General features: G+C 36.9%; 1 protein-coding gene, 1 non-coding gene and 1 pseudogene across 2 annotated transcripts in view; 1 reads left to right on the forward strand and 2 right to left on the reverse strand.

Moving 5' to 3' along the window:
* Positions 1-17,698, reverse strand: part of KLB (klotho beta) — a 39,814-nt gene extending 22,116 nt beyond the window's left edge. The window contains 1 exon segment of the mRNA XM_007113888.4: positions 16,874-17,698. Coding sequence (XP_007113950.2) covers positions 16,874-17,698 — 825 coding nt within the window.
* LOC112063507 (U4 spliceosomal RNA) lies at positions 5,567-5,706 on the forward strand. The gene has a single exon (XR_002891016.1). It is a non-coding gene; the product is annotated as a U4 spliceosomal RNA (small nuclear RNA).
* Positions 17,699-18,968: 1,270 nt separating the features above from the next.
* Positions 18,969-19,344, reverse strand: LOC102979514 (40S ribosomal protein S24-like; annotated as a pseudogene).
* Between the last annotated feature and the right edge of the window lie 4,594 nt (positions 19,345-23,938).

Genomic DNA, 23,938 nt, shown 5'->3' on the forward strand with positions numbered 1-23,938 from the left:
TGCAGCACTTGTAGTTATAACCTGATCCTGTTCGCCAGGTAACAAGGTAAAAACTATTGCTCTGAGGCAGTGAGTTTGACATAACTCCTGATGATCTGGGGTATCTATGCGTGTGCTTTGGTCCAACGCTCATAAAGGAGGTCTGTTGGGGAAACTGAACTGGGGTTGGCGGGGGAGTGCAACCTAGGCCCTGCAACCTTGCACAACAGTCATTCTGTGATTTTCCAAGGTTACCCTCTATCTTGTACAAGGCCGTCTACCTTTGGAATGATTGATTTAAGGGAGCTTCAACCTTTGTTCTTTAGATTCAGTAGCTTAAAGGGGAAGTCAGCTTTTTCTTTTTGAGGCAGATAGCAGGGCCTAATGTCATTGAGAGTCAGCCAGGGGCCTAATATCTCATTCTGTTCCCTCCTCTAATCTAACGTAGCAGCTCTTTGATGCCCCTGGAAGTCCAGACTCAGATAAGTTCTGTGGATGATAGGAGGCAAATAAGATAGCTGGACAACTTTAGAAACAAAGATGAAGAAGGGGTCAGAGGTCAGGGAGACGTGGTGGAAGGGACACGGGTGGAAGGCAGTGCTTTGGAAGGCGTGCGTTGAAGAAACCTAGTGCGTCACACGTGTCTGTATTTAAGGAACACCCAATCATTTGTCAAAAATTAAATTTTTGTTAAATTTTCAAATCTGTGCATGAATTTAGCCACATTTTGGCTGAAATATTTTCATGTGAACTATAAACTTATTTATTGTTAAAGCTATTTAATAAAGTATTAAATGAAAAGCATTAAAGAAAATATACTTTAAAACTCCACAGAGCAAACTGTTTTCATATTTCTGTGTTCCCCCCAACTTTTCCAAATATATTTCCCAGCTAAAGTCACTCTAACATTTTCCATGTTAGTTTTAGTTTTCATAATAATCTTAGTATAACAATTCATCAATCTGATGAAATATGATTTACTTAGTCATCTCCCTCTTTTGATAAAAATTAGCTTGTTTTTCTTTTCCTGCCATCTTTCCTTCCTTCTTCTCTCCCTTTACTTGCCTTCCCTCCCTCCCTCCTTCCTCTGTCTCTTTCTCTCTCTTCATGCCTTCCTTCCTTCCTGTCATAAATAATGTAGTAACTAACTTTGGTCATATAGCTTTTAATTTGTTTGAATCCTTTCCTTTTTTTAATCCCAGGAATGAGCTACCTATTTTTTTGAATTGTTTTGCATGTTTCCAGATTGATTTCCATACATTTTGTCCTTCACTGTGAGTGTTTTCTGACCACCTGCTTGGAATCCTTGATTGCTCTTTTGGGGGATAACTGGCCATCAGGAATGATATAAAAGTGCTACTCACCTACTTAGTACCACAGGGGACAGGACCCGGGTCTTGAAAGCAGGACACCCAGGCTCTAGTACTGGCCCTGCTACTAATTAGCTTTACGGTCTTGGATCAGTCAATTCTCTCTTAGCAGCCTCAGTTCCCTCCTTCATTATACTGAGCTAAAAATAAACACTCTAGAGAATCGTTGTGAAGACGGAATGAGGTAATACATGTAAAGACCCTATGAAAACCACATGAACCTAAATTTGAAGGACTTTGAAAGAGCGAGCTGAAAATTATTTGACCTGCTGTGCAGAACTGTGGGGAGTTGTGTAGGTGTGAGGGGTGCTCACAGATGGCTCTCCCTGACCTCCCAAGGCTCGCAGCTGACCGCTTTGTCCTCATTTATTTTTTTGCTGCTGATCAAAATTATTCGTTGTTCATCTGGGCTAGGATTCATTTCAGTTTGATTTATTATTTAATTTACTCAGCACTTCTTTATATTAAGTATCAAGTTTTCTACTAGTTACAATTGCTGCTCTTCCAGATTATTTAACATTCATTCATTCCACAAATATTTATTGGGTGCTTAAGATATGTGAACTTTATTGTTCATTGCTAAAAAAAAATTATGTGATTGTCATTTTCTTATTAATTTTTTGACAATCTTGAAACTCTCTTGGAAACAGTATCTTACCCTCATTATTCTTAGGAGAGAATTTAAATATTAGCAAAAGTTACCACCTTTCATAAAGAAAATATTTACCCATTCTATTTTTAATGGTTCGAATTCATATTTTCTATGGTTGGACTAACTCAGTAATGATCATATTAAAATTCGTTTTCCTCCTATTTTCTTTTCAATCATTATATTTTCAACTTATTCTAACAAATCATCGATTGTTATCAATTTGCCTAGTGTCAGGATTTCCACGTAGAAACCATGTAAAAACTAAACTCTAATATATTTGTTCCTTGAAAAAAGTCCTATTATTGTTATAGAATTCTAATTTCAATTGTAATATTACTAAACTAAACCAATGCCTGAGCCAGAATCTAAACCTGGCAACACAAAGGGAGAAAGGTCTAGAATAAAGTTCATAATTTACTAAATGAAGCATCTGTGGGTTTCCCCAGATATTAGAAGGGCACTTAGAAGAAATCAATATCAGTAAATTGGTACCTTACTGAAGTTCAGTTTCCTTGCCCGTGGAGAACATTTGCATGCCAATTTTGCAGAAGGTGAAATGACATTTTAAGCTTTCTGTTGGTACTAAATTAACAATAGTGATCCTATTAGTAATTTTTTTAATGCAAAAAGACTGTATCTCCAAGTATAATTGAAGCTAAAATGGCCTGGGTTGGAGACTTAAAGCCTTTCCTTAGGATTTAGGAATAAAAAGTTAAAGATAGTCAATATAGAAACCACTCTGAAAATTACAAATAATATAATTTGTACAAAACCAAAAATAAGACCTACCATTTTGGGGCCTGCAACAAAGGCAGACTGACCATGAACCTAAGGAAGCTGAAACTTCAGTACTCCTCACTTGCCTGAGTCCCCATGAAATGTGCTGGAAGGGTGGGGAGCCAGGTAGTGATTGGAAACATTTCTAAGTAAATATCAATATTTCTGATAAATTCCTTGAAGAGACCTCAGAAAATAAGGAATCTGAATCTCCAAGACCACAGTAATTTGTTGTAATACTTTTCTGATTCTAAATAGATGTTTACTTTTGTACCAACTTCTGTGTCCAAAATTTTGTATTTTTTCCTTATGTAAGTCTCAGGCCCATGCAACATAGATCCACTCCTGGCCTACGAGCTTCTTGAGTGCAGGGACTGTATCTCTTTTGTTCACAGTTATACATACAGATGTCCAGGGAAGAGCCTGGCATAGAATACTTGTTGAATAAATGCCCACTATGGATCAGCTAGTTTGTTGGTGACCTGACATACATTGTTGATAATACAGCCTCTGCAAAGTAGGTTTTATTTTTCCCATTTTAGAGAAGACACTGAAGTTCACAGAGACTAGGTAGTCGTGGAGACAGGATGTGAATCCAGGCCTCTCTGATCACTATACTAAACCATCGTGCTTTCTGTATGTCCCACCAGTTCTAAATTTTGAATGTTGGGGAAAGGCCATTTGCCATGAACCACAGCATACTGTTTTAAAATTATATTTTCTTTCGGCTGTACTTGGTTATTAAAAGAACTAAACAGTCCTAGAATGAGGGTCCCACTCTCATCTGTTGAGAATAAAATATCTATACGTGTCTGGAATTTAGGATCACCTAGAAAGATCATGGAGGACCTGCCAACAAATTTGAGGTATTCAGAAAACCATGTAGTTGTCCAAGTGTCTAGTACAGCATGTAAAATTTATGGGTAATTCCCTGTACCTCTTTCCTAGAACCAGCGATGTTGACATTGGATGTTGTCCTTACTGGTGTCAGAGGCTAAATGAGTCCCTTAGGAATCATTTCTACACTTGACTGTCTTGACCAAGGATGGTGATCATTACACCATTGTCAATGTTAGACTGAAAGGGCAGGAATGCTGTGGTTGCCTAGCAGTTAGCCCAACATCACCTTTGAACGAATCATAATTAAATGGTCCTTAAAGATGAGTGACTTTCATGATCAAATATAACAGAATTGTGGTTAAATTACAGAACCATAGAAAATTTACAATATAAACAGTAATAAGAATGAACATATATTTAGTGCTAAATGTACTGAGCACTATTCTAAGCACTTTCCATGTACTATCTCAATTAATCCTCGTTTAAATCTTGAGAGGTAGGTACTATTATTATTCCCGTTTTATAGGAGAGGGAAGAGAGGTTAGGTAGCTTGTTCATAAGCTAAGTCAAGCCCAGGCTGTATTGCTCCAAGTTCTGTGTTCTTGCCTGCTAATTAGAGGTAGAAGATGAACTTTAGAGATCATTTGGTCCAATTCTTAAAAACTCTCTATTATAGATAAGATGCTGAAGAAAAAGAAATAAGTGACTTGGGAATTCCCTGGCGGTCCAGTGGTTGGGACTCTGCGCTTCCACTGCAGGGTCCTGGGGTTTGATCCCTGGTCAGGGAACTTAGATCCCACAAACCGCATGGCGCGGCCAAAAAAAAAAAAAAAAGAAAGAAAAAGAAGTGACTTGCCCAAGGTCTCAGTTAGTGCAAAGCCAGAATTAGAACTAAATCCTTCAGCCTCTAGATCACTGTGCTTTCTGGACATGATGCAAATTAAATTATGAACTTTTGAAACACACTTTTACATCTTAGACTCAAAGGTGATTGAACAGGCTGTGCAAATGCAAGGGTATGTAATAGACATGGCACAAAAACAAGGGCCAGTACATTGAGAAAGCCATCTGACAGTGTTTGGATGCCAGGAATACTCTAAGAGACAATCTGAGAGTCATGGTTTTGATTACGCCTTCATCCAACCCCCTCAGTTCCCAGTCAAACAGTTCATCAGCATTACCTTCTGTTCTGCTTAATTATTTTTCCCCTTCAAGAAATTATACACATCAGCAAAATCAAGTTTAGAGAAATCATTTTTACTTATCTCTTTCCTTCCACCCATGGCTATTTAAAAAAAAAATAAATTTATTTATTTATTTATTTTTGTCTGCGTTGGGTCTTCTTTGCTGCACGCGGGCTTTCTCTAGTTGTGTCGAGCCGGGGCTACTCTTTGTTGCGGTGCGCGGGCTTCTCATCGCGGTGACTTCTCTTGCTGCAGAGGACAGGCTCTAGGTGCGTGGGCTTCAGTAGTTGTGGCACGCAGGCTCAGTAGTTGTGGCACGCGGGCTCAGTAGTTGGGGCTCATGGGCTCTAGAGCTCAGGCTCAGTAGTTGCGGTGCATGGACTCAGTGGTTGGGGCTCGCCGGCTCTAGAGCTCAGGCTCAGTAGTTGCGGTGCACGGGCTCAGTAGTTGGGGCTCGCCGGCTCTAGAGCTCAGGCTCAGTAGTTGTGGTGCACGGGCTCAGTAGTTGGGGCTCGCCGGCTCTAGAGCTCAGGCTCAGTAGTTGTGGCACACGGGCTTAGTTGCTCTGCGGCATGTGGGATCTTCCCGGACCGGGGCTTGAACCCACGCCCCCTGCATTGGCAGGCAGATTCTTAACCACTGTGCCACCAGGGAAGGCCTCAACCCATGGCTATTATTTTATCCTTTTCTTCACTCTTCATTCATTTATGTTGATTGATTGCTTAACTTCAAGTCTATAAACACTTATTGAACAAATACAAGGCAGTTTTGTGAAGTGGCAGTATCATAGCCAATGAGGTTTATCCGAGGCATGATTATTGCCGATTGAAAAATTTCCCAATACCCCACCATGAAGACTTGAAATATAGTTGGCATTGGCAATTTTTGAGCGTCTCTATGGAGACTGCTTAAAAAAAATGCAAGTCACCTTAGTAGGCATTTAGAAAAAATATTAACAAGATAGCTCCTGCCTTCAGATGAATTCTGACCTCTAGTAGGAGAGAGAAGTATAGAAATAAGTAGAAGAAAAACAGTATACGTCTACATTTCAATTAACTAGAAATGATAACAAAAGCTTAATGTAGTAATATGATTCAAATTTGGAAAAAAATGACTATGTATATGCTTTTATATACATAGAAAAATATGTGGACATTGAGCAAGCTGCTAGCAGTTGTTACTTCTAGGGTATGGGATTAGGGAGTAAGAAGAGAGGAGAGCTTTCCTTTTTAACTTTATGTCTTTCTGTATTGTTTGAATGTTTTGCAGTAAAAATGCATTATCTTTGAAATTTTAAAAAGTCACGAGAATTGGTTGAAACGGATGGTTTCTGTCAGTGAATTTAATTGCTCTACGCTATCACTCTTCACTTTCTCTGAAGTTCCAAAAATCTCAAAGGAAAAAAAAGAAACTTAAATTAAAAGTTCTGTTATTCTGGATTTCATTATATATTTTTACTCCGGAATGATACGTTGATATCCAAAGGTAAAAGGAGGAGGCGTACAATACACATGTGATTAACATGGAAGAAGAACTGATAACAGTAAACCCAGCTCTTTCTTTAAGATTCAGTCACATAATCTCTGGTCAAGATATGATGCTCTAAAGAACCAATGAATGGAACCCTCCAAATACTAAAAGATCCTGGTTTTCACCAGCTTTAAGGCTCCCTGAAACAAGTAGCACTATTACATCACCCAGGAAATCACTTTATGTACTTCTGTGATTCACTGTTTATTGGTTAGTAAGTTAGAAGGTTCTGATCTATTGTCAGCATCCCTCTACTTTTCAGCAAGAGAATTGCTGTTAATGTTCAATAATTTTAATTACTCCTTTTTAACATAGACTATTTTCTTCTTTTTTTTTTTTTTTTTTTTGCGGTACGCGGGCCTCTCACTGTCGTGGCCTCTCCCGTTGCGGAGCACAGGCTCCGGACGCGCAGGCTCGGCGGCCATGGCTCACGGGCCCAGCCGCTCCGCGGCATGTGGGATCCTCCCGGACCAGGGCACGAACCCGTGTCCCCTGCATCGGCAGGCGGACTCTCAACCACTGCGCCACCAGGGAAGCGCTAGACTATTTTCTAATGTTGAATTTTCTCAGTACGATTTTTTACATGCAATTAAATGACACATGTATTATATTATAAACGAGTGTGAAGTTTCCCTCAGTTCGTAATTTCGTCATATCTAGCACTGTTTCCACTACTTACAATATTTTCTGTTCTCCAGTTGGGCCTAATTTTCCATGTATGAGAGTGTTCATATCAAATTAAGCTGTTTAAATACGATCATAATGTTATTCTCTAAACATTATAATTACATTTATTTAAACCTGTTAATCATTCACTGAAGTATAACTTTTTCTACTTAATGATTAGAAAAGGTAAATACTGCTCTCTTGAAGGTTATAAAATACCAATTGTCGTCTACAAATAGTTTTTTTTTACATGACTCTTCTGTCTAACAATGGTATTCTGGGTATTGAAACTTTTTAGCAATTCTTATCCGAAAGCTGTTTTTACCTTTTATTCAAATTTGATTAGGAACATCTATAAGAATACTAGTTTTAACTTGTTTGATCATTATTTCCTATATTTTGTTAGAGGTGTCTTAGGTCCTAATGAAGATGAGTTGGGATAATAGGTACTATGGGGAGTTCCCTGGTGGCCTAGTGGTTAGGATTCTGGACTTTCACGGTTGTGGCCCAGGTTCAATCCCTGGTCAGGGAACTGAGATCCCATAAGCCGCGTGGCGTGGCAAAAAAAAAAAAAAAAAAAAAAAAAAAAAAAGTATTTATATATATATGTATTATGCATTAGCTAATTAAATGAATGATTGTTTTAACATTTTTAAACTTTAGATGGTATTGCCGAGGGCACACGTATGTGATTTAACAGCACTTTAATGGGACACTAAAGTTTTGAGCAAATAAAAAGTAAAATCATGGGGACAAAGGAAAAAACTAATGGTTAATGTATGGGTCAGTGATAAATTGTTCATAGGTTTTGTGGACAAATAAAACATGTAGATAGATTTTTAAAAATAGATCTTTATTGGGGTATAATTGCTTCACAGTACTGTGTTAGTTTCTGCTGTATAACAAAGCGAATCAGCTATGTGCATACATATGTCTCCATATCCCCTCCCTCTTGCGTCTCCCTCCCACCCTCCCTATCCCAGCCCTCTAGGTCATCGCAAGGCACCAAGATGATCTCCCTGTGTTATGCAGCTGCTTCCCACTAGCTAGCTATTTGACATTTGGTAGTGTATATATGTAGATACTACTCTCGCTTTGCCCCAGCTTTCCCTTCCCTCCCCGTGTCCTCAAGTCCATCTCTATGTCTATGTCTTTATTCCTGCCCTGCCCCTAGGTTCATCAGTACCATTTTTTTTTTAGATTCCATATATATGCATTAGCATACAGTATTCATTTTTCTCTTTCTGACTTACTTCACTCTCTATGACAGACTCCAGGTCCATCCACCTCACTACAAATAACTCAATTTCGTTTCTTTTTATGGCTGAGTAATATTCCATCATATATATGTGCTACAACTACCATATGACCCAGCAATCCCACTACTGGGCATATACCCTGAGAAAACCATAATTCAAAAAGAGATGTACCACACTGTTCATTGCAGCACTATTTACAATAAGCCAGGACATGGAAGCAACCTAAATGTCCATTGACAGATGAATGGATATACGTAGATTGTTTTGGTCTTTAAATAGGTAATATGAGTCAAATATCTATTGAGTCTGCATCAACACAAGTGGCTGCGATGGAGTTGTAGTTTTTCACTGAGGCTAGGTAGCTGATTCATGTCATTAAACCTTGCTAGCTTGGATTCAGACAGATGAAATTTAAATTTTGGATCTGACACTTATTATGAGTAAAAAACCCACACTTGTACAGCGTTGTAACCTCAGGCAAATTTTTGGGGCCTTCAGTTTCATCAACTATAAAGTGCCTATAAGAATATCTACCTGGGCTTCCCTGGTGGCACAGTGGTTGGGAGTCCGCCTGCCAATGCAGGGGACGCCGGTTCTTGCCCCAGTCCGGGAATATCCCACATGCCGCGGAGCGGCTAGGCCCGTGAGCCATGGCCGCTGAGCCTGCGCGTCCGGAGCCTGTGCTCCGCAACGGGAGAGGCCACAACAGTGAGAGGCCCGCGTACCGCAAAAAAAAAAAAAAAAAAAAAAAAAGAATACCTGGCAGGGTTGATGTGAGAATTGAATGAGCTAACCTATGAAAAGTACCTAGTACAGTTTCTGACAATACATTAGGTGTGTGAAAAAAAATTCTGCTTATAATAATAGTTATTAAGAATAGTATGATAGAATGTCAAAAAGTTATCTGTAATAGTTGTCTCAAGTCTCCATTTTAAGACTTAAGACCAATCTCTGTCCTTTATGCTCCCCATTTCTGTGTTCTTTTTTGTTTGTTTGCTTGTTTTTGGTGTTGGCAGGGACGTGGTGGAAGGTAGTAAGTAAGTTTTTTTTTAACCTTCTCACTGACAGAAAAGCTTGGTCTAGTTTTTTAGCTACAAGATTTAGCAAAAATTAATTTAAAAATGTTATTGTCTTGCAACCCAACTTTAATAAGGGAGTTTTTAAAAATTCCTTTTTTTCATGGAAAAAAAACGTTTCAAATGATCCTTGAAGATTTTGCTTCTAACCAAGGCAAGCTAAAAATGCTCCAGCTAGAAACTCCATTTCAAAATATTACACTTAGTCTTCAAGATATTGGTAGGAGGGTTGGGCCAAAGAGGTTTAAAAATGAAACTTAATCTATTTAAATGTGCCTGTGAAACACTGCAGCCTTCTTGTTCAAGAAAGCAGGGACGGGCTTCCCTGGTGGCGCAGTGGTTGGGAGTCCACCTGCCGGTGCAGGGGGCACGGGTTCGTGCCCCGGTCCGGGAGGATCCCGCATGCCGCGGACCGGCTGGGCCCGTGGGCCGTGGCCGCTGAGCCTGCGCGTCCGGAGCCTGTGCTCCGCAACGGGGAGAGGCCACAGCAGTGAGAGGCCCACGTAACGCAAAAATAAAAAAAAATAAAAAAATAAAATAAAAAGAAGCAGGGACTTCCCCGGTGGTGCAGTGGTTAAGAATCCGCCTGCCAATGCAGGGGACAAGGGTTCGATCCCTGGTCTGGGAAGATCCCACATGACGTGGAGCGACTAAGCCCCTGAGCCACAACTACTGAGCCCATGTGCCACAACTACTGAAGCCCGCGCGCCTAGAGCCCGTGCTCCACAGCAAGAGAAGCCACCGCAATGAGAAGCCCCTGCACCGCAGTGAAGAGTAACCCTCCCTGGCCGCATCTAGAGAAAGCCCACGTGCAGCAATGAAGATCCAGTGCGGCCAAAAAATAAGTAAATAAAGAATAAATAAATTTATAAAAAAGAAAGCAGTTGCAGCTGTCTGTTGCCAAAGAAGGCTTAGCTATAAATCATGTGAATGGTGGCTTTTTCACAGCTGTTTTTGCAGTTTTAGCACTAAATTTTGGTTAAGAATTTCGACAAGTCCTTAAGAAGTGTACTATATAAAGATGATTGTTTTCTTTTCTTTTAAAAATACAAAATTCTCTTTACTTTCTTATCTTATGTATTTTTTGCTTTTGTCACAACACGTAAAAATAGAAAGAGTAGTATGATGACCCCTCAAAACACATCTCTCAGCTTTAAGGATCATCAACATTCTGCACCTTGTTTCGAGATGGGCTTTCAATGTAAATTTTTTAATAGAAGCTGGTATACACAGAAATTGATTTGCATGTTCTGAAAAGACTATATGTTTATGCCAGTATCTGGGTTGGTGTGCGAGCGTGTGTGTGTGTGTGTGTGTGTGTGTGTGTATGTGCGTGTGTCTGAAGTCCACTGTAAAAAAAAATTTTTTTTTTAAAAATATTTATTTATTTATTTTTGGCTGTGTTGGGTGTTCGTTTCTGTGCGAGGGCTTTCTCTAGTTGTGGCAAGCGGGCGCCACTCTTCATTGCGGTGCGCGGGCCTCTCACAATCACGGCCTCTCTTGTTGCGGAGCACAGGCTCCAGACGCGCAGGCTCAGTAGTTGTAGCACACGGGCCTAGTTGCTCCGCGGCATGTGGGATCCTCCCAGACCAGGGCTCGAACCCGTGTCCCCTGCATTAGCAGGCAGATTCTCAACCACTGCGCCACCAGGGAAGCCCGCTGAAGTCCACTTTTATTCAATTAAAATTTTAAATACTTTCTGGAGCAAGGCAGATCTCCCTTAAATAAAAAATAATTAATATTATTTATTGAACACCTAATACATATGCAGCCTCGTGTGACCTTCTCTGAGGGAATGACGCCAATAAATGCTAAGACAGAGTTCCTCAAAGAGGTGGAAAAATAGGGAATAAATCAAATCTTATTCTAGGCTCAGGAACAAATGGGTGAGGCCTTGACCTAGAGTAGTTTCCCAACATTTCTTGTCCTGAAACCCTCTTTCACAGTATTAAGCAATCTCTTGAGCCCCTGAGGAATTTAAAAAATCATTTCATTATTTGTGTGTGGTATACAAACAAGTGTTGACATATATTTTATTTTATATAAGTCTATTTCTTTAAAGATTGTACTGAAAAGTTTATTTCAAAGAAGTTTAAAATATTCAGAAAATAAAATACTCATATAAAAACTCATATACATGAACATAAGTATTGGCATTTTCCCATTTAATAAATATTTTTACATTTTAAAAATTATTTTAATTACATAAGAAAAAGCATTTTATGACACATTTTAAAACGACACAATGTGTTTGGTTTTACGACTGAATATATACTAAAATGCAGAATAAAATTTACATATTCAGTGGTCTTTTCCAAGGCTGGTACACCTACCTCTTTTTGTATGGGATATGACATTGGGCATAACAAAGATGAACATTTTTTTGTTTTAAATGTTACATATTTATTTTAAGGATATGAGAAAATACTGGTATTTCGTGTATAATAGGATATAAAATTTCCTTTCAAAATAAACATTTTTTTTTTTTTTGGCCACACGGTCTGTGGGTTCCCTGACCAGGGACTGAACCCCGGGCCACAGAAATGAAAGCACTGAATCCTAACTACTAGACCACCAGGGAACTCCCCTCAAAATAAACATTTTTAAAGAAAAATTTTTTAATAAATAATAGTGCATGTGGTACTTGGATATACAAACAAACAAAAAAGCCAGCAAAAAAGCCAGCATGAAGTGATGCACAAAATACCCAAACTTTGTGAAACACAGTGTTATGGCATCAAAAATGGATAAATATTTATATATTTATAATATTGCTTCTATAACATTCTGTTTGAATTCTTGAATTTTGCTCTTAAAAAAGTACAAGCTTTCAAAAAGTAAGTTTACTGTTTTGTTCATAAATAACTATATAAGAGAAATAGTTTGGGGCAACTCTTTCAAGTATTTTAGAAATAACACAAAGTTAGTAGGAACAGTCTTTATTCCCAAAGTGTGAAAAGCCAAATTAGATACAATCATCAACATTATTTCCTCATTTAACATTTTTTAAAGAATCGTTTGTTCTCTAAAAACATCCTGATATGGCATAAATTAGAGTCTATGTATGAGACTTACAGGTCTGGTGAAAATCTCCTTGAGGCAATTTTGTAAAACTGAGACAATTTTATGTCCCTCATACTGATTCTGTTTCACACTTCCTGTTTTTATGCTTCCTCTCTTTAACCAGTTGCCAATTTATAGGTTTAAGTCAGTGGTTTTCATGGGAGGGAAGAGGGAGAAATTTTGTCCTGCCCCCGGCCCCCAACTCCAGGGGACATTTGGCAACGTCTGGAGACAATTTTGGTTGTTGTAACCCTGTGGAGGAGGGTGCCACTGTCATCTAGGGGGTAGAGGCCAGGGATGCTGCTAAACTTCCTGTAATGCACAGGACAACTCACGACAAGAAAGAATTATTTGGCCCAATATGTCAGTAGTGCCCAGGTTGAAAAATCCTGGTACTATGTAAACAGTCCACATCTATGAAAGATAATAATTTAAAGCCATGAAGTGGTCAGAACTATCATGGAAGCTGGCAGTATTTAGTGGAGTAATAAACTGAATGAGTTACCATCTTATGAGCAATCTCATATCCCCCAACCTCCCTGCATGTTTAGTCAGAGGCTCTCAGATATTTCATTTTAAGGAGGAGGGGATGGAATCTATAAATTTCAGTTATTATGTATATTTACTGCTTTCAAAATAGAATGAAAACCGGCACCATTACTGCCTTTACTAATGTGAAAACTTGTGGCTCTGCTGCTCTGAGGCATGAGTGCATAGGCCAAACAGGCTAGGATCTGTCTCTGGGGTTTTAAAAACTGAACTTGGGAGAGAGAACTCTCCTCTACAAAGGAGAGAATGAGGAGAACCCACAAGAAGAAATGGACATGAGAGACTGAGATAAAGGGCTTCTGAGAGTGTCCTGGTTACTGGGTCCATTCGTCCCTGTGATCTGGTTACAGGAAAATGCTCATTTTTGCTTAAGCCAACTTGAATTAGGTTTCTGTCTCTTGCAACCAAGAGTCCTAACTTATAAACACACCACTGGATTAATATAAGCAGTATTTCAAGAATTAGCAGGAATGCAATGAAATATGAATTTTGAACTTGAGATTGGTTCTTTGATTACAAGGTTTAAGACAGAAATCCTAAACCACTAATTCCACAAGCCTTAATACCTATCACGTACCCAATATTCTGTGCTAGGTGCTGGAAACATAAAACACGTGAAAAATAGTCTCTCCTTGCAAAGAATTCTTAGGCTAGTTGGGGGAGATGGAAAAGTACCGTATGAAAAGACTGCTATGATAAAAGCAAGCACATTTTATTATGGGAGCCCTCAGGAGGGACACTAGCCCTAACAAATCAAGGAGAACTTAGAGCTGGTGACTGCCTAAATTGAGTATTGAAGGACATTAGATGGATAAAGCAGGGAGTAAGGAGGGTGTTCTAGCTGGATAGAGAGTTGGTAGAGGCTGAGTGGAGAGGAATAGTAAGGTAAAATTAAGGCACTCCTAGTAGTGCATTATTGTGGAGTGTAGGGTACAAGGGGTCGGCATTAGTGATGGGGACGGGAGAGGGCTGGGGATGGCCAGGAAGGAGGGAATGGAGGCCGGGGTTGTGTCTTGAAGATCTTGATGAAAACTTGGGACTTTATCCCTAAAACTTTGGGAAGACACTAATGGATTTTATGCAAGGGAGTGACATGATGCTTGGTAGAAATGTCACTCTGTAAATGGAGATAATAATAGGTACCTGGCAAGGTTGTTGTAAAGATTATAGATAATATATAAAGCTATGATTACAGTGCTTAGAGATGGTTAAGGCCAAAAAAGTCACCCTCTTTCTGTTCCAAATATTGTAAAAAACTCAGAGTGGAGCATTTATTAGTAGGGGTGATTATGGTAAATTTCTACCTGAGAGACTTCCTCTAGGTGCCACCAAATCCGCATAAAGTGGAGCCTAGATTCTGGGTCAGTCTCAGGACTGCCTAGACCATTTAGGTTTCCTGCAAACCAGGACATTTCAGACTGAGATGGCGTTTTCAGCATCGTCCTGGAACTAGAAACATTGCAATAGCCGCTGTGAAATCTTTTCAATATCTGAGGATTGGGGAATAAAGTGGTCTATAAACCACCCATGAATTTAGTTTTATATTAGTTTTTTTAACTCAATAAATATTCTTGGACATAAAACTAATCCTAAAGAATGCTTCTTCTGGGTCACAAGGTGGCATAATAAGGAAGAACTACTTCATTTCAACATAAAATATCAAATTAATCTTTTCTATGTTAAAAGGAGGACAGAGAGGGAGCAAGTGAGAAAATCTAGTTCACCTCAGGCCGCCAGACTATTGCAAGATTTCTCTCTGGTGCTATAAACTCTGCTGGGTTATGCAGCAGAGTTCACTTTCTGACTGATTACAAGGGACCCCTCATGCTCCTTATGTAGGTTTGTGATTTAGAAACTTTAAAGGGATGAAATAAATTATTTGGAAAGCATAATAATTTAAAAATGTAATCCATCAATTTAAAACTATAAAATTTATCTTACTATCAGAGAGTGTTAATTTTGTGTTAGAGGCAGAGTTTATCTTAAATTAGAGGAAAATGAAAAACATCTGAAAATATAGCTTTGATAGGATAGGTTTGGAAGCAGTATCTATTTGTTAGTTATAACTTTTTCTTGTGTATTTTTATCAGTCAGTTTTTAAGGCTTTAAATGAACCACTGAAACATATTCTTCATGATAATTCTGTTTGTTAACATTTTTCCAGGTAACCAAAAACTTTTTAACAATTTAGAATATTTTTCTTTATACAAAAGTTGAATAAGCATATATGTGCATGTATTTGCATAGACAACTTTAAAAAAACTATATAAAATACTACTAATACTAGTTTTCTTGAGGTTGGGATTATCAGGTGGAGAGGGAGGGAGAAATTTAAACTTTTCATTGTGTACCCTTTGGTACAATCTGATGTTTCTCAGTTTACACAAGCATGTATTGTTTTAATAATTGAAAGAACTAAATAAAAGGAATATTTTTTCTAAAATATATATCATAATCTTCATAGTTAATAGCTATAATTTTTCTCCCCTTGAGGCCTATTTGCCAAATCACAGTATACCCACATATTAATAATATGTTCTATATACAACTATATTCAAAGCTATGTAAATGACCTTGAGATTGTAATGCAATCTGTTAACTGCAAGGGCAGATGTGACTGAACCATAGTGCAATGCACACGTATAATAATCCAGAAAGTTCAAAAAGAAAAGAGGATTAACATATTTTGTACGTGCAAATTTAGACATGGAGTAATTTTATGTTCCTATACATTTTTCTGTTTCTATATATTTAACATTTGATTATTAAAAAATCAAATTACGTCTCGTAGCACATTATGAAACCCTACTAGTAAAGCTTTTTTCATTTTCAGAAGGTAGCAGGTGTCCAGTGTAATTTATTTTTCCCAAGCAAACTGTTTAGCTCAGAAAGTGAAGTCTGATTCTAGATATTAGCCTCAATGTGAGATGAAATCTCTTGAAAATTCCTGAAAGATTGCTCTTTTAAAAATATTCTTAATAGAGGCATCCAATGTTTACTAATGTTGTAATTTATAAATTCCATGTTGACAACAGCTCATTTTACTCTGTAAACTTGGGCAAGTTATTTAATCTCACTAAGCTTCAGTTTGCTCATCTTTAAAATGGGGATAATAATAGGACCCAGTTCATAAGGTTATCATGAGGATTAAATGTGATAATGCATGTAATATGCTTAATGTCATCTGTGGTAAATAGTAAGCACTCAATAAATATTAGCTATTATTTTGCTTACATTTTCACTATTGTTTTAATCATTTTAGCATTTCCCAACATAAACTCTAGCTTTTGAAATATGCTCCTTTAAAACACTTAGAGCATATTCTTCCCAGTTTTTATGCTACTAGTTTAATTTTAGCTCCTAGAACAAATAATCTCATCTTTCCTGCCATGTAATACAAATAAAACCAACTGTGAAATACATTTATTTCAATTCCTGCATTTAATATGTATCATCAATTAGCTAACATTTATTTAGCTCACTACTTCTAAATATCACTAAGAATAGCAAGACTAACAACAAATACATATTTGAAATGGTCATGCCTTAACATAAAATTCTGAAATTGTTGCATGTGGTCAGAAAAGGGTTTCAACAATTAAATTTATAAAGGACTGGTTTTCCACAGAATGAAAGTAAACTCACATTCTCATGCTCTGATGTGTAACACTAGATTTAAAAATAGTTAATTTAAAAAGTGCAGTATTTAAGGAAAATAATTGGATTAATACATTAATAATAGCTTAGATAGATAAAACATACACTAAGAATGAAATTTGAGGATAGAACTTGTGAATTAGACTAAAATTACTTGAGTTGATTTCAATAAAAGGAGTTATTTAAATGGGAAGATACATTTCTTAGAGTTTCTTTTAAACTCCTGCTTTTTATACTCTGAAGCTATAATAAGAAGTCAGCTGTACAGTACCTTGATCAGGTTGTGTCCCACGGTGTAGACAGCTGCTAAATTTCCCTTCTCTCCAGGTGCATGGATACCTGTCCCATACCCATGCCAAGCGACTAGATATGGGTTGTGAATTGTAATCCAATATTTGACTCGGTCCCCAAACGTCTGGAAGCAGTATGTGGCATAGTCATTGAAGATACCTATTATGGTTTCGTTTTTCCACCCCCCATATTTTTCTTGCAGCGCCAAAGGCAAATCCCAATGGTATAAAGTAACTATAGGTTCAACGTTTCTAAGTACCAGAGCGTTGAGAAGAGTATTATAGTACTGGAGACCTTTTGCGTTAGCAGCTGATACTGTTCCATCGGGGAAAAGCCTTGGCCAGGAAATTGAAAATTGATAAAAAGAAACGCCTAAAAAATCCAGGGCTGATAAGTCTTTTTCCAGAAAAATGTAACTGTCACTGGAACTATTTGTGCCGTTGACATTTTTAAGGTGTGTATGGATGAAATGATCCCATATAGAGGGTCCTTTTCCGTCTGTCTTCCAATTCCCTTCCACTTGAAATGCTCCAGTCCCAACGCCCCAGAAAAAGTTTGTAGGAAAAGTGTCATAGAGAAACAGCTGGCTTTCATTTACCGGACTAAAATTAGGATTTTTAGACCATATAGCTCTTCCGTCTCCAGAGAATCCAGTAACAGCTCGAAGGAGAATAAATGCTGACAGGATGACAGATCTTTGCAGTCCCCCGCTGGACATTGTTTTCCTATAGCGTATGTTTCTTTCATCGGTGCTGAAGAAAATCCATTCATTCCCTGGAGATCATGCCGCACAGCCTGGCTTCATTTGCCACTAGCTGCTCGACTGTCTTATCAACGCTTCAGTAAAAAAGCTTGTGATTGTAAAGCTCTGTCAATGATTAGCTTGAACTGTGAGACTTAGGATGGGTCATGGAGAGCAACGTAATTTGACGGAGGGGGCTCTATTACACTCACCAACACGTCACCTTCTCTCTTATTATTGGAAAAATTAGATGGAAATGCATGTGACAATAGTTCCAATGTGTAACAAACACACATCAACAGTGAATAAAATGCCATAGTTTCTTTGTAGCCTTTCATATGGATCCAAATCTTTTCTGAATGTTTTGGACATTATTGAGCAAAGTGTATACCTTTTCTATTTTTATAGTTTTTGAGTGGTAATTTTATTTTTCACATTTCAGGAAAAACAATCTTATGGACAAATAAATAGCATTCCTATATGCCAAAAATAAAGAATTAAAAAACATAAGATATTACACTTCCACGAAAATTATAACACATCTAAGAATAATCTTATTAAATGCTATCTATTTTAAGAAAATTATAAAAATGTCTTTATAAATTAAAAAAAAGATGAATGAAGAAATATATAACACTGAATAAGTGTTTGGGTGGAAACATTGAGTCATTTCCAATTTAATTTATACATTATTGCACTTTTAACCAAAGTCCTCTAATCCCAAATTTTAGTTCAACAAAATTATTGTAGAAGTTCACTTAAAGAATAAATAGGCAATCATTAAAAAAAAAACTGAAAAAGAAAATAGTGAAGTTGTTTACTACCTTCAGATATAAAAACAATTTAAAGAGCATTGTCTGCAAAAAGAATAAATAAAAGAAATATTACAGAAGCTATAGCCTCCAAATAACCATGAAAAAAGTTAAAGTTTTAAATATTTGAAGCATCACATACTAATGAGAGGCAGAGTGGTTAAGAGTTTGCTCATCCTTTAACCACAAGTAACCCCCTTCCCTGCAGCCATAACAAATAACTTCTAAATAGCTGTGCACACATTGATCAGTCCCATCCCTGTGCCTTGGTACGTGTGCTCTCTGCTCTCGGCATAGGATATGTTCTCTGCCCTTCAACTAGCTCATGTCTACCTGTTTTTCAAAACTTCAGTACCTCCTCTGGAAAGCCTTTTTGACTCCCCAGTTTGATTTTATTTATTTTTAAATTTAGATTTGAAAAAATTTTTAGTTTGTCAGTCCTCTGGTGAAAAATCTTCACAATCGCTGCAGATAAAGTCACTGCAGAATCTACTCCACCTGTGTCCAATCTCCAGCTCACATTATACCAGCGTTAACATTGGCCTTACAGTCCCCTGACTTTTCTTCATTCTGTTCTTGCATTCCTTTTGCTGTTTGCTTGAGGTATGCTTCTTCTCACACAGGCCGCGTCTTGCAAGTTTATGTCTGGGTTCATTTTTTGGGGTGTAATCTAAGGAACTGTAAATCAGCTGTCTTGTTACCACCAAAATAGGTTCTGAATCCAAATACAAAGATGACATCTGGTGTGGTCTTGTACATTTTAGCTAGTTTTTCTCGAATTTCTGTCTTAGGTACTGTTGTGTTCCCAGGAAGAAGGACGTCAGTGACCAGTTGTTTCTGCTGAAGTAGTCATTTGGTTATGAACTTCCTGGTCCAGATAGTTACAGTGTCATTCATGATGGCAGTTGATCCTCAGGCAGTCAGGGAGTGAAAAAAGCCAGTTTGATATGATTTAGATGGATATTCTCTGTGTCCCCATGGCAGCCCATGCTTTTGCTGTTTTGACACTTAACATACAATACATTTATTTGTATCCTCTGTTTGACTGTCATCTCTCTCTCTTTTAAAAATAAGGACCGTTACTGTTTGGTTCCCTGTTGAATAACTGGGGCCTAAAGTATATGCTGAATGAAGGAATGTACCTATGGTATACTATGTATACCTCTATCACTGTATTTATCACATAATCCGAGAATTGTTTGTCTCCCTTACTAGACTGTAAGAATATCTCTTATCTAAATTTTTATCATCGCTTGTCAGAGTAAATGCTTAATCACTGTCTGTTAAGTGAATGGAGTTGATGCAGTTAATTCCCTATTTTAAAATAAAAATTTTCCAGGTTGGGGACTTCCCTGGTGGTCCAGTGGCTAAGACTCCACGCATCCACTGCAGAGGGTGCAGATTTGATCCCTGGTCGGGGGACTAAGATCCCGCATGCTGTGTGGCGTGCCAAAAAAAAAAACTTCTAGGTTTATTGAGATTTAATTGACGTATAACATCGTTTTAGTTTAAGGTATACAACATAATGATTTGATATATATGTATATATTATGAAATGATTATTAAAAATAAAATTTAATGTAATAATTTGCACCCTCACAAATATATTTATTTCAAAAATATATATCCACAGACATTTAAGATGGTAAATTTTATGTAATGTGTATTTTACCACAATTTTAAAAAAGTACATACATAGGGATTCCTTGGCAGTCCAGTGGTTAGGACTCTGTACTTTCACTGCTGAGGGCCCAGGTTCAATCCCTGGATGGGGAAATAAGATTCCACAAGCCACGTGGCACAGCCAAAAAAAAAAAAAAAAAAAAAAAAAAAAAAAAAAAAAAATATATATATATATGTAGAGAGAGAGAGACAGAGAGAAAGAGAGAGCCACAGAACTCTAGAAGAAAACAGATAAAAATATGAAATTATATAAATATATATTTTGTATGATCTTATGTATATATGATCACATATAATTTATAATTAAAATATTTGAAAAAATAAAAATTGGAAGACTAATAACAAACTTGAAAAATGAGCAGATCTAGAAAGAAAATGGCTAACTTTTTGTTATATAAGTATTTCATTGCAAATCAATAAGAAAAATACTCTAAATCAAATAAATTGACAAACAACATGAATGAAAAATATACAAAGAGGACTGTGTAGCTAATGAAAAAAATTTAAACGACCAGTAATTAAAAACACATACAAAAATAACTATATAATATTTTCTTTTATACAATTAGCAAAAATAAATATAAGTAATGAAAATCAGTGTTGATGAGATTGTAGGACATTGCTGATTAGAATATAAATTTGTACAATACTCATGGAAAACAATTTTTCAATATATCGTGGACCTTAGATTTTTGTCATATCTTTTTTTTTTTTTTTTTTTTTTTTTTGCGGTATGCAGGCCTCTCACTGTTGTGGCCTCTCCCGTTGCGGAGCACAGGCTCTGGACGCGCAGGCTCAGAGGCCATGGCTCACGGGCCCAGCCGCTCTGCGGCATGTGGGATCTTCCCGGACCAGGGCACGAATCCGTGTCTCCTGCATCGGCAGGCAGACTCTCAACCACTGCGTCACCAGGGAAGCCCTGTCATATCTTTTAATCTAATAACTTCAGAAATGTATCATAAGTTATTACAAATATATAAAATGCTATATGTGCAAATATTTTTATAGCACCATTATTTATGACAGAAGGAAATTAAAAATAATTTAAGGATTCATTCATAAGAGAATAATTACCTAAAGCATGAAGTATTCATTTGGTGAAATGTTGTAGAGTCATTAACATTTTCAAAGAATATATAGTAACATTAAAATGTTGAAGATAAAAAACTAACTGAAAAAATCCAGACAATAAACTGAATAATAGTATGATTATAATGATGTAATAAAAGTTATAACCAATACATAGAATTATAAGAAAATACCCACATTTTATCATATTGTGTTTGGATGGTGAAAAATAGGTTATAATTATTTCCTTTATTTTATATATTAAAAATTTTTACTTTTAATAACAAAAATGAACATAAAAAAGTCAATATTAGATATAAAATTTTATTGATGAGAAATTAGATAGTTTCCTGCTAAGATTAGGAACAAGGCAAGGATTTCTACTCTCACCACTTCTGTTCAACATCATACCAGAAGTCCTAGTTAATGTAATAAGACAAGAAAAGGAAATAAAAATTATTATTTTTATAGATCAGGAAGCAAGAAATAAGACTGTCTTTGTAGATGATTATCATTGTCAGTGTAGGAAATCCCAAAGAGTTAACCAAAAAAAAAAAAATTCCGGAACTAGTGAGCAACTATATCAAGGTTGTAAAGTACAGTTTAATATACAAAAATCAATTGTTTTCTTATTTACCAGCAGTGGACAATTGGAATTTGAAATTAAAAAGATAATACCATTTACATTAGCACCAAATAAAGTTAAATACTTAGGTATAAATCTAACAAAATATGTGCAAGATCTATACGAGGAAAATTACAAAACTCTGATGAAAGAAATCAGAAAGATCTAAATAAATGGAGAGAGATTCCATGTACATGGATAGGAAAATTAAATATTATCAAGATGTGAGTTCTCTGTAACTTGATCTATAGATTCAATGCAATCCCTAAAAATCCCAGCCAGTTATTTTTATGGATATTGACAAATTGATCCTAAAGTTTATATAGAAAGGCAAAAGACCCAGAATAGCCAACGTAATATTGAAGGACAATCCAAGGACTGATGATACTTGACTTTAAGATTTTCTCTAGGGACTTCCTTGGTGGTCCAGTGAGTAAGACTCTGCGCTGCCAATGCAGGGGGCCTGAATTTGATCCCTGGTCGGAGAACTAGTTCCCACATGCCTGCCACAACTAAGAGTTTGCATGCCACAGCTAAAGGTCCCGCATGCCACAATGAGGATCCTATGTGCCACAACTAAGACCTGGCACAGCCTAAATAAATAAATAAATATTTAAAAAAGACTTTCTCTTAAGCTACAGCAATCAAGACAGTGTGGTATTAGCAAAAGACACACAGAGAAATGGTACAAATAGAGAGCCCAGAAATACACTCCCATAAATATGGTCAGTTGATCTTTGACAGAGGAGCAAAAGCAATTCAATGGAGTAAGGATAGCCTTTTCAACAAATTTGCTGGAACAACTGGACACCCACTTGCAAAAAAATGAATCTGGTTAAAGACCTTACACACTTCACAAAAATTAACTCAAAGTGAATCACAGACCTAAATATAAAGTGAAAAACTGTAAAACTTCTAGAAGATAACATAGAAGAAAATCTAGGAGACCTTGGGTTTGACAATGACTTGTTAGATATAACACCAAAAACATGACCCAACAAAGAAAAAAATTGACAAGTTGAATTTCATTTAAAACAAAACAAAACAAAACAAAACAAAACAAACAAAAAACCAAAAAGCCAAAACCTTCTGCTCTGCAAAAGACATTGTTAAAAGAATGAAAAGATTATCCACACATTAGGAGAAAATCTGTGCAAAACAGATAAACATCAATAAAGCACTAGTATCCAAAATGTACAAAGAACGCTAAAACTCTACAAAAACAATAATAAAAAAATCCAATTTAAAGGATGCAAAAATCTGAACAAACATCTCAGCAAAGAAAATATACAGATGGCAAATAAGTATATGAAAAGATACTCCGCATTATATGTCATTAGGGAATTGCAAATTAAAACAATGAGATACTGGTACATACCTATTAGAATGGTCAAAATCCAAAACACTGACAACACCAAATGCTGGCAAGGTTGTGGAGCAACAGAAACTATTATTTATTGTTGGTGGGAATGCAAAAACTTATGGACGATTTGGAAGGCGGCTTGGAAATTTCTTACAAAACTACTTATAAGTTTCTTACAAAACATACTCTTATCACACTATCCAGCAATCATACTCCTTGGTATTTCCCCAAATAAACTGAAAATGTATGTCCACACAAAAACCTGCACATGAATGTGTGTAGAAGCTTTATTCATAATTGCCAAAACTTGGAAGCAACCAACATGTCACTTAATAGGTGAGTGGATAAACAAAGCTGTATCATATCCATACAATGGAATATTATTCAGTGATAAGAAGAAATGAGGTATTAAGCCAGGAAAAGACATGGAGGAGCCTTAAATGTACATTACTAAGTGAAAGAAACCAATCTGAAAAAGCTACATACTGTATGATTCAAACTATAATATATGTTAAGCTGTAAAAAGATCAGTGGTCCCCAAGTACTGGGGAGAGGAAGGGATGAATAGGTGGATCACAGGGGATTTTTAGGGCAGTGAAAGGAATATTTTCTAGGATACTGTAATGTTGGACCCATTAATCAAAACCCTTAGAATGTACAACACAAAGAGTGAACCCTGGGACTTCCCTGGTGGCACAATAGTTAAGAATCCACCTGCCAATGCAGGGGACATGGGTTCGAGCCCTGGTTCA

Source organism: Physeter macrocephalus, chromosome 7 (assembly GCF_002837175.3).
Source record: "Physeter macrocephalus isolate SW-GA chromosome 7, ASM283717v5, whole genome shotgun sequence".
NCBI lineage: Eukaryota > Metazoa > Chordata > Mammalia > Artiodactyla > Physeteridae > Physeter > Physeter macrocephalus.